Source organism: Bicyclus anynana, chromosome 2 (genome assembly GCF_947172395.1).
Source record: "Bicyclus anynana chromosome 2, ilBicAnyn1.1, whole genome shotgun sequence".
NCBI lineage: Eukaryota > Metazoa > Arthropoda > Insecta > Lepidoptera > Nymphalidae > Bicyclus > Bicyclus anynana.
In genome coordinates this window covers 15,831,193-15,847,032 of record NC_069084.1, presented here as the reverse complement: position 1 = coordinate 15,847,032, position 15,840 = coordinate 15,831,193, and the positions used below count along the sequence as shown (strand labels likewise).

The 15,840-nt window shown below is 35.3% G+C and overlaps 1 protein-coding gene across 2 annotated transcripts in view; it reads right to left on the bottom strand.

Annotated features, from left to right (window-relative positions):
* Positions 1–15,840, bottom strand: part of LOC112056452 (RNA-binding protein fusilli) — a 126,638-nt gene that overhangs the window by 45,264 nt on the left and 65,534 nt on the right. For both annotated transcript variants that reach the window (XM_052885185.1, XM_052885188.1), the window contains exons 4-6: positions 10,312–10,490; positions 8,277–8,366; positions 5,683–5,737 (exon numbers count right to left, since the gene is read on the bottom strand). In XM_052885185.1, the coding sequence (XP_052741145.1) occupies positions 5,683–5,737; positions 8,277–8,366; positions 10,312–10,490 (324 nt within the window). The remainder of the gene's footprint in view (positions 1–5,682; positions 5,738–8,276; positions 8,367–10,311; positions 10,491–15,840) is intronic.

The following is a 15,840-nucleotide window of genomic DNA, read 5'->3' as shown; positions in this document are numbered from 1 at the left end:
TTAATCTATACTAATATTATATAGAGGTAAAGTTTGTGTTTGTAAGGTTGTTGAGGGTAATCTCCGGATCTAAAAACCGATTTTGAAATTGTTCTACTAATAGAAAGTCACGTTAACTGTGAGTGTCACCGGCTATATAAAATCACGCTATGACCAATACGAGCGAAGCATTAATGAATATAAAAATAATTTAAAAATGCAGCTGACTAAAAAACGTACCCACTAACCTAAAAAGATAAAAATAACATCGTATTATTATTCTATCTGCTGATCAGTATGAAGGCGGTGCTAAGGCGGCGATGTATTAATTCAAGCCATGTAATATTATCATAAAGTTTTAGGTTTTTCAGACAGTGCTGTTTCATGTGGTCCTGTCAGAAACGGTTTAAATTAAGACAACACCGGCTTAGCGCCGCCTTCATACTGATCGGCAGGTAGAACATAATAATACTATTTTTCACTTTTTGGTTTAGTGGGTACGTTTTTTGATTTAGAAATCGGTTGTACTTAGATTCAAACAAATTATTGAGAAGGCCACACAACGGAAACGTGCATTGCCACAAATGACGCGATTACACAACTTAAATTCTATCTCAAACTGATGCTTCAGCATGACTAGTAAAACTTCAGTCTTGATTAGCTATATTACTTTTGTACGAGCTGAACATTTTGGGATATTGAACCGTATGAGGCAGAGCCAGCAAAAGGTAGCTACTGTAAACCGATGGGGAGTCTTAACTGTCCTTCGGTTTCATTACCAAACCTAATGACAACCCATTCAGGTGGAAGATTCTCGTCAATACAAATTAATCAAGCCCAAACACAAGGTAGCTACTGTAAGCCGTTAAGGAGTTCCCTCGTCCGTGTTTTGACTCCATCATCAGATCGATTCCAAACCTAAGCATAAGCATAGTATTCGTCACAACTATTTTATTTTGAACAAAAATGCTCTTGACTGCATTTGCTTTGATGAATATCTATAAAGATAATCATAGTTTTAAAATTACTCCGGATTCGTTCATCAGGCCTCGCTCATTATAATTAATGTCTGGCAGTGGTCGTTAAAGAAGCCCACCAACTCGCATCGGAGCAGGGTGTCGAGGTCTAAGCCCCCTATAACTCTCCTCCAAACTAAGCCGTTACTGCTGATAATTAAGTTAAATAACATCCCCCTTTTTGACGCAAAAAGAGGAATGTAGGTTTGACCACCAAGAAAATTAATTTAATAGAGGTTAATATGAACATTGCTTAAACCGGAGTACGAATATGTAAGTACATACGATTCTGTTAAGTGCAGTACGTAAGTGGCATCGGTTACATAATGGATTTTTTGTTCACAAAAAGTTTCGACATGTCAACCGCTTGCTAGTAATAATTCTCTTTTTTGCAGGAGATATTCGACACCATACCAACGTTGCATTGTTTTTTATGCTGACGCCTGAAAACCTTGTGTTTTTGCTATTATCACCAAAGCGAAGCTCAATAGATGTGCAGTTAGAGGACCGGGCTCCAATGCAAGAGGTTCAGGATTCTATCCCCACTCGTTGGACTATTGTTGTAAGTAGGAGATGGAGAAAATTTGTCATTTTTTCACCTCTAGTCTATAAGGTCTCAAGTCGTCGTGTTAGTTTTTTTTTAATTTCACCTATAGATTGCTTGGGTTACTTGACTATGTGCACTTCTTTTCTGCCACTTACCCTAAACTCTATGCTATCCTATTTCTTAAGTTGAATCAAACTGCACACGGTGAGCAAATTTGATTAAAATCGGTTAAAAGGGCACCGGGCCACCGGCAACAACCACAAAACGCCGCTACATTTTATATGGAATCGCCGCACACGGTTGATGCTGGTGGCCGCCGCACGCTACAATCGTCGTCGCTCGCTTCTTGTGGCACCGGCCACTAAACACCGTCACACGTCACTCGCGCGATTCCGCACCCCTCTCTCTCTCTCCCTTATCTCAGTTAACCTGAAAAGTAGCAGCCACCGACCGCTATATAGTGTCGACCACCGGCCACAAGTAGCTCAAGCGCGCTTCAGCTACTTTTGTGTTCAGCTGTCGCATGTGGCCCGTGTGCGGCGACACTTAAATAGGAACAAACTTACTTGGAAGAGGTACAAGTTTTATACTACATCTGATTATTTCTTTGAGGCATCGTACCGGAACGCTAAATCGCTTGGCGATAGTTAGGTTGCAAATTATTAGACCCGTAGTTTGTACGAAGTGGCGGGTATCGGTTAGCAATCAAGTCAAGTGCAGAGATCAATACGCCGATCCCCATTCATAAGATGTTATCAAGTTGTCAATCGTCCCCGCGTCCTCTACCCGCCCCCCGCGCACCGCTCGCCGGTCACCTCTGCTTAAACTGCGTTGAAACGCTTTTTTAATATATGTTTTTTTTTCATTTCATCCTTTTCTGTTCTGTGATACTGATAAAATTTATGATCTTGTAGGGGGATAATCTCAGTAACTAGACACCGCGCCACGATAGAAGTCCCGTGGCTAAAATCTGAACTAAAATTGACAGCGCCTTACACAAATGACAATAAGATTGCCATTACTTTTAGCAGACTCAGAGGTGATTACAAAAATAAGAAAACTAATGTCAAACAAAGGTTATGAATCACAACATTTGTCAGGACAACTTAATTAACAAATCAAATTGTAACCAAAATAAGACCCTAGAATGGCACAGAATAACCTTGAGTGAAGTCACGCACTTGTGAATGATGTGTGTAGGGTTAAAGCCGTGCGTACCCCAAGTTGTTGCAACGCGGCGATAACATAACCAAATGACAATGAGCGCCATTAAGACATTAGCGCCGCGTTTACGGGCCTTGTTTCGTAGCGCAGAGTATGTTACTAACCCAGCTGGGATATGTTTCCTCCTCGTGTTCAGAGCGGACACTAAGTTTGGCGCGGTCTATACCATCAAATGAACGTTCCACAGGTAGGACCAATGATATTTTATATTGCGCTCAATGGTATAGTTAAATTCGGATCACTTTTTGTGGTGATTTTGTAGCGATGTAACCTATCTATAGTATAAAATTATCATTGGGTAGGACATCGTTTGTCGGGTAGTTTAATATAAACGCTAAAATATAAACTAGATTTTATTACCAAAAGACATTATAGGGACGTATTTATGTTAGGTAGTTATTTAGCCTATTTACAAAATGATATTTTGCAACTATGTCTATGCAAGGGTATTAATTGATACCTTGCAACTTTGTCAATGCAATGGTACAAAGGTTGCATATACTCATAATGAGATCATTCAGCAAACCTGCCTACGTAGACATACATTATAATACTGTGTATTTTCACACGTGGACACTACAGTGTATTTTACGAATGCTTGGTGCTTGTGTATTTTGTCACATATTTACCTATCTGCAAATTACCTACTCGTCAATACGGGCTGGTAAACACGATTAGGTAAATATCTAGCTAGATTGTAGCTAATACTAGGGACTTATATTTATCTAGATGCCGTTAGGTTAAATCAATAGTATGATTTGTAAACGTGTAATTTTTTTGCTAAGAGTAGGTAAGTTTTTCATTAATAATAATCTCAACAATGTCTTTTAAACGTGACCAATATTAGCCTTTGCCCTCTAACTAAGAAAACTTAGCTTGTACTAAGAATAAGTCGATAGTCCAAGGGCGCAATCATACATGTATATTCAGATCAGAATCAGAGATTTGTAATTAATAAATTTTAAAATACGAGCTAGGTTCTTTTTTTTAAATGCTGAGCTTCTATCCCGCCAGTTCATAATATATTATGTAGGTATATTGCCGATTCGGTAGTTAATTTACTATATACTTAAACAGATATAATATAATAAGTATATTAATTGTTCAAAAGTGCTTGTTAACTAACTGTACTTTAAATAAACGATTTTTTTTTAAATTAGGATACGTTACCCATGTGATGTCCAGAGGGAAACAAAATCACGTCAATCATACGGCGTATATAGTGATGATTAATATTATAATACAAAATGTATGTCACCGATTAAAAGCTAAAATAGGACGCTATTTAATGAAACGCGGCAATTGTGTGCTTGGCACAAATCTTTATGGCACGCTTTATTTTCGATATCTAGCTAAATGAAAGTCCCAGTATACATAGGTGTAAAGGACATTGCACAATGCATATCAAATGCTAAGTGGTCAACAACCGACATTGAGTCTTCGTTATACAGTTTACTGCTTTTTAGGGCTCCGTAATCCTATTACTAAGACTCCACAATCCGTCCGTCATTTCGTCTCTTCGTCCATCCGTCTATCACCAGGCTGTTTCTTACAAACAGTGATAACTAGTAATTTTCACAAATTATGTATTTCTATTGCGACTAAAAAAAGAAATAAAAATATTGAAGGGGGCTCCCATTCGATAAAAAGTGATATTTTAGTTGATTTTATGATACGTACGATAATCCTTCTTGACGAGTCCACTCGCAGTTATTATACACTACTCGCAGTTCTTCTAAATACTTCAAACTGATACCTAAATATCGTCCACAATGTCGAATTGTGTGTTAAGGAACTGTAACAACTATATATACCTACATAAATATTAAATATATAATGGATTTAAAGACAAAGTTGTGCATGTGTGCGCTCACTAGAGTCACTAAATTCGGATCACTTTTTGCGGTGATTTTGTAGGCACGTAACCCATCTATAGTATAAAATTATCATTGGCTCAAGTAGTCATAGATTATACAGCGCCTGCTGTTATTTTGCGCTACTACGCACTCCAAGCAATTATTGCTATAACACAATATTTCGTGCCAACCTATGGACCTGCTTCGCTGGGCGTTACTTTTCTGTCAAAGTATATGATCAACGATCTAATGCGATTATAAAAACCCTCTATAGAATCGATGTTTCATAGTTGTAATCGTGTTCGTCGGTTAAAGAGCTCCGTAAAAATACTTTTTTGTGTAGTTGAATGATGTAAAAAACGTTCAACAACTTCTAGTTTAGTATAGTTTTCCTCGAAAAATGACAAACAATTTTGTTCGTGAATTTGGGTGCGATATAGACAGATAGTCCTTATGTAATGAGTCTGAGATGTAAGTCAAGTAAGAAATTAAGATACGAAATTACATCTTGCTTTCATTCATAGACAATACAAAAGGAATTACAAACATAGGCGTAGAGGGCGTAGAGGCGTAGAGGGGCCGGGTGGGCCGTGCCCTCCCTAGAATGATTCAGTGCCTACCCTAGAATTCTGGGCTACCAATTCAGAATTCAATGATGGACGCCAAAATACTAGTAAAAAAAAATCAATAAAATCAATCGACTCTTTTCAGAGGCCAGAAACATTATAAGTAAACGAAATTTCTATATTCAATGTCTCTCTGTCAGTGTACTCTCTTCAGCGGCATGACAGGGGCCAGGCCCACCCTAGAAAATAATCCTAGATACGCTAATAGATACAAAATTCAGGTATAACGTACAGGGCAGAAGTAATTCTTAGGACATTTGCTATCTTATTAAATTCAGGCGCTCACCTCTCAGAGAAATTAAATATAACTGAAAGGAACTCGGTCTATGAGATTTGAGTATTTGTTTTAACTCGAAGATGTTAACAAAGTTGTAATTAATTAAATTTTTAGTTAATACTAACTTAACTGTATACGAATGTTTTGTTTAACTTACCAAATTCCAGTTTCTAATACGAGATCTATTGTTTCCGGCAGTTCTAATCTAAAACCTGAAAAGAAAAATAGAATTAAATCTTTAATAGTACTAAATAGTTTATGAGTAATTAAATTTTCATACAAAACTTAATCATGAATTTATTAAAAAAAAAAATTTGTTTCAATCCAAAGTGTTGCAAATATCACAAGAGTAATTTTAAGTCTTCATTAATAGTAAGTAGGGTGACCAAGCAGCAGGAAATAGCCGGACAAGGTTAGTCTTTTTGGATAGCGTGCAGCATTAAGTGTCAGTTTAACTATTCTAAGATTTCACTGTCAAACTTCTCACAAAAAAAAATTTAGAAGATCAGTAAGTATTATTTGTATTTTATAATGTTTATTAGTTTGTAACCACCATACATGACGTGGTTACAAACTTGATAGGTAAAATAAAATAAAGTGTAAACAAATGTTTTCTTGCTTTTTTACTCAACGACAATTGCACTTGATCGCTATCTCATTTTGTGCATATTTGTCAATTGAGTCTGAGATAGCGGAGTAACTTGGACGAGGTATATTTTACCCAATCCACGAGCTTCAACACGCAACATTTGAAACTGGAAATCGAACTTACGACCTCTCGATTAGAAGGCAAAGCATTTCCAATACACTAGCGATATACTCAACATATCTGCAGGTAAACAGGCTCAGATTCTGGGCACATGGAACCCTCATAGGTTTATTTTTAAGTTTACCTACCACTAAATATACTATTACTTTTATAATGTAAAAAACCTTACTGATTTTTACGTATTTAAGTATCTTAATAAATTAAAAAAAAAATTAAACATGACATTCCTAACTGCAGCATCGAGCTATTTCGTTTGATCTAAACGAATTTTTACTTTAACTCTAATAAAAAATAATAAAAATTCCAAGTTTAAAAGGCTTTACATTGAGCCTCCGCAATTTGACCAACCACCAAACTTACAAATAGGGCAAGTTAAGTAAAATAAAAAAAACTTGTGACATTGAGTTTGATACTTTGACCTATCCTGCATACCGGTTTTAAGAGCTGGCAACCCTATCCGTAGGCCAGGTGGGCAGGAAACGACACACGGATGCAGTCCGTACCTTTTGTAGAGAGTACTTGGATCTCTCTCGACTGTGTTTGCTTTACTCGAGTACACATGCGCTGTCTATGTAACTGTACTATGTACCTAATGTGTAGGTATTTATTTTGTTAAAACATACCAAACACAATACGTATTATATTTATATTGTTGATGTCCCTAGGAAACTTACGAGAAGCGCCTTGCGTATTTTTCTTATTCGCACGGGGTTTGGAATACCATTCAAAGTCAGTGTTACCTGATTCTTATAACTTGGGTATCTTTAAAATAAGAGTGAATAGACAAGCGTAGCTCCTCCTCTATGGCTTGCACATCATAGATGCATAAACGGAATGCATACCCTGAGAATTCATTAGGTACCTGTTTTGTAGTGCACACCCTAGTTTAAAACTTTGTGCACGCCAATGATAGCCCTGGACCCAGCTTAATCTATACCTACACTTATCATCAGGTGAGAGCATAGTCAAACTGAGCCTTAAGCACAAAAAATGTGTATAAAACTATGTTTTACGATAGTTCCAACGTTTGCAGCGAGGCTCTGTTTTATGAAGAGTAAGGATTTAAGCAAGGAACTGCGATCTAGTGATAGATCTTAGTAGCTAAGTGTCTAGATGGTAGCAGACAAACTTGGAGAAGATACAATCTTATTTAACCTATATCAAATACCTATACCTAATATATTTATTAATTTATTTAATACATATATTAAATAATAATATTATTTTTAAGATCATCTTATTTAAAATAAAACATAATATTACCTACTCAAAGAACAAAATATCAATTATTATCAAGTATCAAGGTAGTTGCAATGGGGATGATGACTAGATTTGAATATATTGATTTTTATGATACATTCGGGTAAATAAGGTCAATGTTAACTAATTTATAATAAAAAGCAAAGATTGCCTGGATATTTGCAAAATAAATAAGATTATAAAATTTCAAAATCTATTAATTTTTTTTTATCGTAATTAGATGAAAATTCATACAGTTTTAGCTTCCTTACATTAAATGTGAAAATTTTCAATAAATGAACTATAAACATAAACGCACAAATAACAAAGATATTATTAATTTTGTTTGAACGCCAATACAAACCTAACGATCAGCGAGTCAACGACGTCACTAAATCGTACAATTTTGTATGGGGCGTTTTTCAGGGATCCGCGGCAGCACCGTAAATCTAACCCTTTAAATCCCTGTAGCTCCGAATGTAATGATCGCAGACACCCTGTTACTTTTACAAAATTGCTTTGCTATTAGTATACTCTTAATTTATATACAATTTAAAAAACTGTCATCATCCCTATTCTAAGTGGATGACAGTACACAGGGTTACCATAGGATAGATAGACAATAAGTGATTACAGCGTCCTCATTTATTTTTTACTCTTTTGTGTCGCACTATAACTAGCCGCTGCCGAGGCTTAGTAGGTAGGTAAAGTAAGTAAGGCAGTACTGAAAAAGCTCTACTTACCATCAGCTATTATCCTTTGTATTATGCTCGCCATGTCTTTAACTTCTGATGCATAGAAATTTTCACCAGCATACGGAGTTATACCTAAATCTGTACACGATAAGGTTGGTTATTGGTTGTAGATATGAAGGTAAAATAAATAATAATTTTTATACTGTAGCACTGTATCTCACTGTACTGCAGGATCTTTAAAATAGGGTACGGCAGTGCTCCTACCAAGTCGAGAAACAAAAAAAAGCGTATAGCTGTAAAACAAGAAGCTGTTGACATCTAAATTAATTTATTTTAAAGGTGGACATTGCTTATTAATTTTATGATTCTTGACTATTGTAATTGAGTGGATATGTTTGTTTAATTTTATTAGCTTTAATTAATAAATTATTATGACATTACTATACGAGTACCTGACATTTATATTATTTAAAACTTCGAACAATTTAATTTAATTTTATAAATGTTCCACTCAGGTTTCTGCTCAAATTTCTACTTTAATTTTAATTTTGTCCAATGAAATCTACTTAATATATCTTATCTCCTATTATTAGAATGCAATACTATTATTATTAGCAATTCCCTGACAGGACCCTATGTGACATGCATGCTAAGCTCTTGTATTAGTATGTAAGTGCATGGATGCTAAGTAAATAAATAAATAAATCTTGAAATACAATCTTTTCTACCTACACTTTTTCTGATTTATTTGATTTAAATGTGGTAGTAGAGACGAAAAACTTATGTAATATTGTAGAGATTCGACCGTTAATTTTAAATTTTTTGCGCGAAAATACTAGATTAACAATAAAAATTTGCGAATATTCTTGAAGCTCATACATGAACGAGCTTCGTCCCACTACGTCTACTCCTGCGATTAAATATTTGAGTGAACCCGTTTTTCTGTTTTGTTAAGACAATGAGAAAAATATTTCCTGATAATAGATAACTGGATTGACTTGTTTATTTTTAGTTATGTGTAATTAAAAAATCTGCATTTTGAAGTACTTTAATAGACGTCTATTTTTTAGACTAAATTACGAAATCATCTTAATCACCTAAACAAACGATTTATGTTTGAATATTAATTATTGTTTCAGTACAAAATCCGCGTGTTTATCCGCAGTCAGCGTTGTCAGTCATTATATTCGCACCATTGTGTTATTAGACGATCTCTTGATGGGATTGTATTATTGGTTCCGGTTTCTTTGGATTGTGGTTTTTATCATGAAACTGCGCCGTAATTTATTTCTATTGCCTGTTTCCTTAAGGCTGTTATTTAATATTATAAATAACTTTTGCTTTTTTATATCTTCTAAATATAATAATACAATAAGACTAAAGTTCACCATCATCATCATCAGCCCATGGACGCCCACTGCTGACAAAGACCCCCTGTATGGACTTTCCAAACATCACTGTATGTCTGTCAAACCCGCTTGATGTCGTCGGTCTACCTAGTGAGGGATCGACCAATACTAAGCTTTACTTTCGCCAACGTCCATTGGCTCTTCCAACTATGTGCCCCATTCACCAATTCAGCTTCGCGACTCTTTGAGCTATGTCGGTGACTTTGGTTCTACTGCTATAATTTTAAATTGTATAGCTTTTGCATACATATATAACAAAATCGTAATGTAATCAAATCTTAAAGGAACCAAAGTCTTTCAATATGTTATTTGAAAAAAAGCTGTCTGTTATATATGTAAATTTTTTGGTCAAACAGCTACAGCCAACCATTTTTTTAATGCCTTGCGATAGGGTTAGTTCAGATATAATAAATAATATGTAAGTACTACTCTCTAGAGTTCTAGACAAACTCTTCTGTATATGATGGTATCATTTCGTATAACCCTTGCTATAGGACGTTGCAGTATTGTAGATATCATATATTTATTACACTCCCCAAAATAGCTGACACTGACTCTTGATTCTCTTGACTCTTGACTCTCTGATTCTTGACAGATTAAGTGTTGTTCAAGTATCACCCTAAAGTCTAAACTATTGAAGTTTTATGCGGTTTCGTGGGTAAATAAAAGGATACAGTTAAGCATGTCTAGTAGACACGTAGGATGGTCAGGTGGAGGCGGCGCGGGCTGCGCGCGCGGCGTTACGGCCCGCAGCGTGTAAGCCCGTACGTACTCCTTGCGCAGGTCGTGGAAGCGCGCGTAGTATGTGGGCAGGTCCAGTTCTTTGCTGCACGCTTCTGGGTGGAGGCATTGTCTGGAAATAATACAATTTGCTTAAACAATTTTTACGAGTAGATATGTTTGCACAAGGTTTCTCAACTAGGGTTTTTTATTACTAGGTATTCGTAAATAATAAAAAAAAAGGATTTTGAATTAAAAAAGAAATTGGGTAATAAATGACGAAGTTATGAGGTAACAAACAATAAATAAAAACATACGCGTCGAATTGAGAACCTCCTCCTTTTTTGAAGTCGGTTAAAAATTTACAAAATGAAAAATTCCTTCTCCAATCCAATACATACAATACATTCGTAATGAGTTCTCAGGGTAGGTAGTGCATTTTTGCACCTATGAAGCACACGCCACTAGCCACCCTCCATTCAATAAGCCCACATCCCTGCAGCGATAAACATCTGCATGATGTCAAATCGCGACCAACACACTATCAATTTTGTCACATGTCAAGCCGTTAGCTCTACAAGCATGGTTATCGGAAAGTGGCCAGCTTTACAGTAAAACATCTTCATTGGTTTCCAACTTATCTATACTAATATTATAAAGCTGAAGAGTTTGTTTGATTGAACGCGCTAATTTCAGGAACTACTGGTACGATTTGAAATTTTTTTTCAGTCTAAGATAGCCCATTTATAGAGGAAGGCTATAGGCTATATATTATCCCCGTATTCCTACGGGAACGGGAACCACGCGGGTAAAACCGCGCGGCGTCATCTGGTATATTTATATAACGCTTTCAAGACGCGAGGTGACAACGAAAGCGCACGGAGAGTTTGCGCGTCTGATATCGTACGATTGCATCTTCGCTATCAGCAGATTAGAGATATCGTGGAGTAGTTTACAAACATACATTTTATCTTATCAGTCAAGTTAGATAACAAATAAGATATATCAATAAAGGGATCTCATCTTTGCTGTGTGTCATAAACAATCGTCAACTTTGTATTACATTATTAAGCTCCAACGCAAAAGATACAAGTATATAGAAAGATTTATGTATGTGTGTACTGTATTGGTAAGTGTTCTATTTTCGAAAGTTGGTTTTGATTGTAATTGTAACGTGTACAGACAGGCGTTTGACAAGCACATTTGTGTGTGAAGCTGAAGAAACGTAGCAATGCGGAAACATTTTTATATTCTTCTAGCTGACGCCGCGCGGTCTTGATCGCGTGGTTCCCGTTCCCGTAGGAAAACGGTGATAATATATAGCCTATAGCATTCCTCGATAAATGGCTTATCTAACACTGAAAGAATTTTTCAAATCGAACCAGAAGTTCCTGAGATTAGCGCGTTCAATCAAACAAACTCTTCAGCTTCATATATTAGTCATCATGTCTGTGAGAATTTGTGAGTTAAGTACCTACGAAGAAACTAATAATGTCGGTATCGTATGTAGATATAACTCTTGCAGTCAAATATGAAAAAAAATCAAAACCTATAGTGTAAGTTCTTACTAGTATTTTCAGTTGACCTACATTCTAGAATCAAGTTTGCCAAAATCAAAGTCTTACAACAAAAAAGTGAAAAAAAAAAACCGATATAATTAATTTCGCCAAAAACGTAAATTCAATGGTTTAAAGCAAAATAGTGGAAAAAATCACTGTTATAGTTACCAAAAGGTAACAAAAACATAAAGTTGTTAAAAATTAACCAATATTACTTAATTCATGATTTCGTATGTTAGCATTTAGGCAACGTGGTGTGTGTTAGCTCTAAAATCTTCAATTACATGAGAAAAGGCCAGCAGTAAAACAGACATTAATTAGACAACGATAATTCTTTAATGTATTCACTGTCAGTGTTTCAGACAGACTGGTTTTGATATCTAGCAACCAAAAACTGGTTTTAATATTGTACAGTTCAATGAACTTGGTGGAGTTTTGAGGGTTAAAAAGTGGTTCACTACCTAATAAGGAAATTAAAAAAAAACATTTTAAAGCGCATTACAATAGATCAATATTTACAATAGATATCAAATTATCATTGCTTCCATAAAAGAGGTAGATTTGATTTTTTGTTTGGAGGTAGATTTAACTCAAAAACTACTTCAACGATAAAAAAGTCACAATTAAAAAGATTTCAGCTTATATTATAACTTTAGGAAGTGCCTTAACAGTTTTGATAATTACCAACAGTAAAAGACGAAATTTGGGTTCAATTTGGTTTAATTTCGAGTTTCTGTTTCTTCCTATTATTAACTGTTCTTCCTATCCTGGTCTGACTCTAACATCAGACCAGCCAGATGGTATCAGTACAATGTCATCAGATATGCAAGTATACCTATCATACAGTAATTAATTTTAAGTAAAAAAAACTTTACGTATACATCCTTTCTTTTTTCAACAATAATGTAAAAAAAAACAATGTATTTATTGACAATTCAAAATAAACACATACCTATCTCATCTAAGTGACGAGTTTATTGAGCCCTACCCTACCCTACCATTTAGTCAAATCAAACTTAAAATACGAATCATAACGAAGTTACAGGGGTCTAAAATCGCCTGAACGACTTCGAGAAAAGATTGTAAGGTCGTGCTTTACTCGACTTGGTGGTAGCACTGCCGTGGCCCCTGATTTACCAACCCCTGACTAACTAAGATTTAGTAATATTTTTGTTTGATAATAACTTAAGTAACTATTGCGTATCTATTGCGTACTTTCCCTTTTTCGAATAACACTAATCGACCACAAAGAATTATTACATACGTTTTGTGATGATAATGATGGCGATTTGCGGTCGGTTCGCACAAAAGATCGGCAATAGGACGTAGGATTAGTTTCATGTTTTTTTTGACTATGTCAGAGAGAAGAAAATGAATATCTTCACATTAAATGAAAATATCAAAAAATTATGCTGCGATAAAATAAGATATAGTACACAAAATAATATATCCAATACAAGGTATAAACTGTTGTTAAAATGTAGATACTAACAAAAACATTACATATATGCCGAGAAGCCACAATGAAAGAAAATTAACATATTTACGAAACGAAAAGGTGTGTGTATAAAATACAAAAATAACAACCCTATAAAAACCATTATAACTACATTACAACAGAGAACATACAACATACAAGGATGTAGGTACCTGTTGTACATAATTTTAATTAAAACTAAAAGTCAGTGAGTACAAAAAGTGTAAAAGATTTTAATCAAATACACCTCTATCCGTCCAAAGTATATAAATAGCAGTCATAACTCCACTGACGTCTCCGTGACTCCACAACAAAACCATTACACAAATACCTAACAATTTGTTTACCATCAAAACACACTGCGTCCCATTATCTAGCTATTACTGGTTGAGGAAGGTCAATATTTCAACATACAAAAGGATACAACCATAGAGTTATCACGCATAGACATTCAAAACTTAAGTTACATTATTTTTTTACTAGCGGACGTCCGCTTGAAAACCCTTCATAAAAATCAACATTAAAATATGCCGTCGTGGACTTTTTCTAGAATGTTTAAATGGGAACAATAAACAATTCCTTATTCCGACATATACATGACGCTGACGCTGACGCCGCGCGGTTTCACCCGCGTGGTTCCCGTTCCCGCAAGAATACGGGGATAAAATATAGCCTATAGCCTACCTCGATAAATGCGCTATCTAACACTGAAAGAAATTTTCAAATTGGACCAGTAGTTCCTGAGATTAGTGCGTTCAATCAAACAAACAATCAAACAAACTCTTCAACTTTATAATATTAGTATAGATTTTTGCGTCAAGCGCACGCAACGGAAGGCATCGCTCCGCTCCTATTACTCGTAGCATAATGCCATATAGCGTAAAGCCTTCCTCGATAAATGGACCATTCAACACAAATAAGAATTTTTCAATTACACATAATAATACATGCAATATCCAAGATCAACACGTTCAACCAAACAAACAAACACTTCAGCTTGAAGTAGATTCGAAAAAGCCTGTGTCGGCCATTAGTAAGTTGGTACGTCAATACATTTGTTTACATCGCTGTGATTTATTGACTCCAACTTAGTTATTACGCACGAATAATTGAAATATGTATGAACTTTATTCAAATCAGCCTTTGTCGGCCATTTTTGTTACGTCAATAAAGTTTACATCACAGTGATTTATTTACTCCAAGTTTACGCTATCTGTAGGTTTCGTAGCTTAGTATGAATAAAGAGGTTAATATAAAAGTCCATCTTATGTCTGAATTTAGCTTAAAAACTTCTCTGCCATTTTTTCAAAAATATACTTATCTCTTTTGTGTGTGATTGTAACACATATACAAACATAAAAAGATTCACATTCACGAGTACAATAAATTAATATACACAGCTAAGTGTAGCCGGATTAGATAGCAATTACTAGTTTCTATCTAACTACAGTGAAGATAAAAGGAAGGGTTATGATTTTAACAGTAAACACACATGCTTATTGCGTTTCTAAATTTAAAAAATCTATGAACACCGAAATACAAATAGATTCAAAAAGTCAACGTGATATTGATCTGCCCTGACATCCGGTTTAGGTGATTAGTATGAAAATGCCCCATATCTGTGTAATCAGTGAAGTGTGTTTCCCCATCGGGTTACAGGTCACAAAGGCAAAGTCAATTTAAATATACAGTATGTACACATTGAATAGGATAGGAACCACGGAGACGTTGAGTACGTTACTTATACTTTTATTTATTTTTTCATTCTTTACAAGTTAGCCTTTGACTAAAATCTCATCTCATGAGTAAGTGATGATGCAATCTAAGATGGAAGCGGGCTAACTTGTTAGGAGGAGGATGAAAATCCACACCACTTTCGGTTTTAAGTTTTAACAAGACTTAATAATACCTTGAGAAAGGGATTTTATAGTAAGTACCTGCACTGTTTTTAAAAAACTGCGATTTTTCAAAAGTGGATGTTAAGGTACAGTGTCTTGTAATGTTCTCAGAATACAGAAAACTCTAGAAGGTGTGATCGAGCATCCGCGCATAGGAAAAAAGCCGTTGAAATTACTCTTTTTTGGTGTAATTTCACAAACAAGCGATTTGTCATTGTACTGTGTGAAGTGCTTTAAAAGGTACAATTTTTGGACACAAAGCGTGCTTTTTAATGACGACTGAACGTCTAGTGTTTTTTTGTATTCTGAGGTCATGTAACATCAATATATCAGCCTATAGCCTATTTGAATGGCCCACTAAAGATCCAAGCCTCCCTCCTCGTAGGAGACGAGACCTTAGACCTATTATTAAGCTTCAGTGCCGGTTTAGCCTGCTTAAGATGATAAAGATAAATTCTATAACGACCACAGTTAATAATGATAATGATCAGGACCGACTGCTAAACGTGCTCTCCGAGACAAGGGAGTGTAACACCACAACTTCACAAA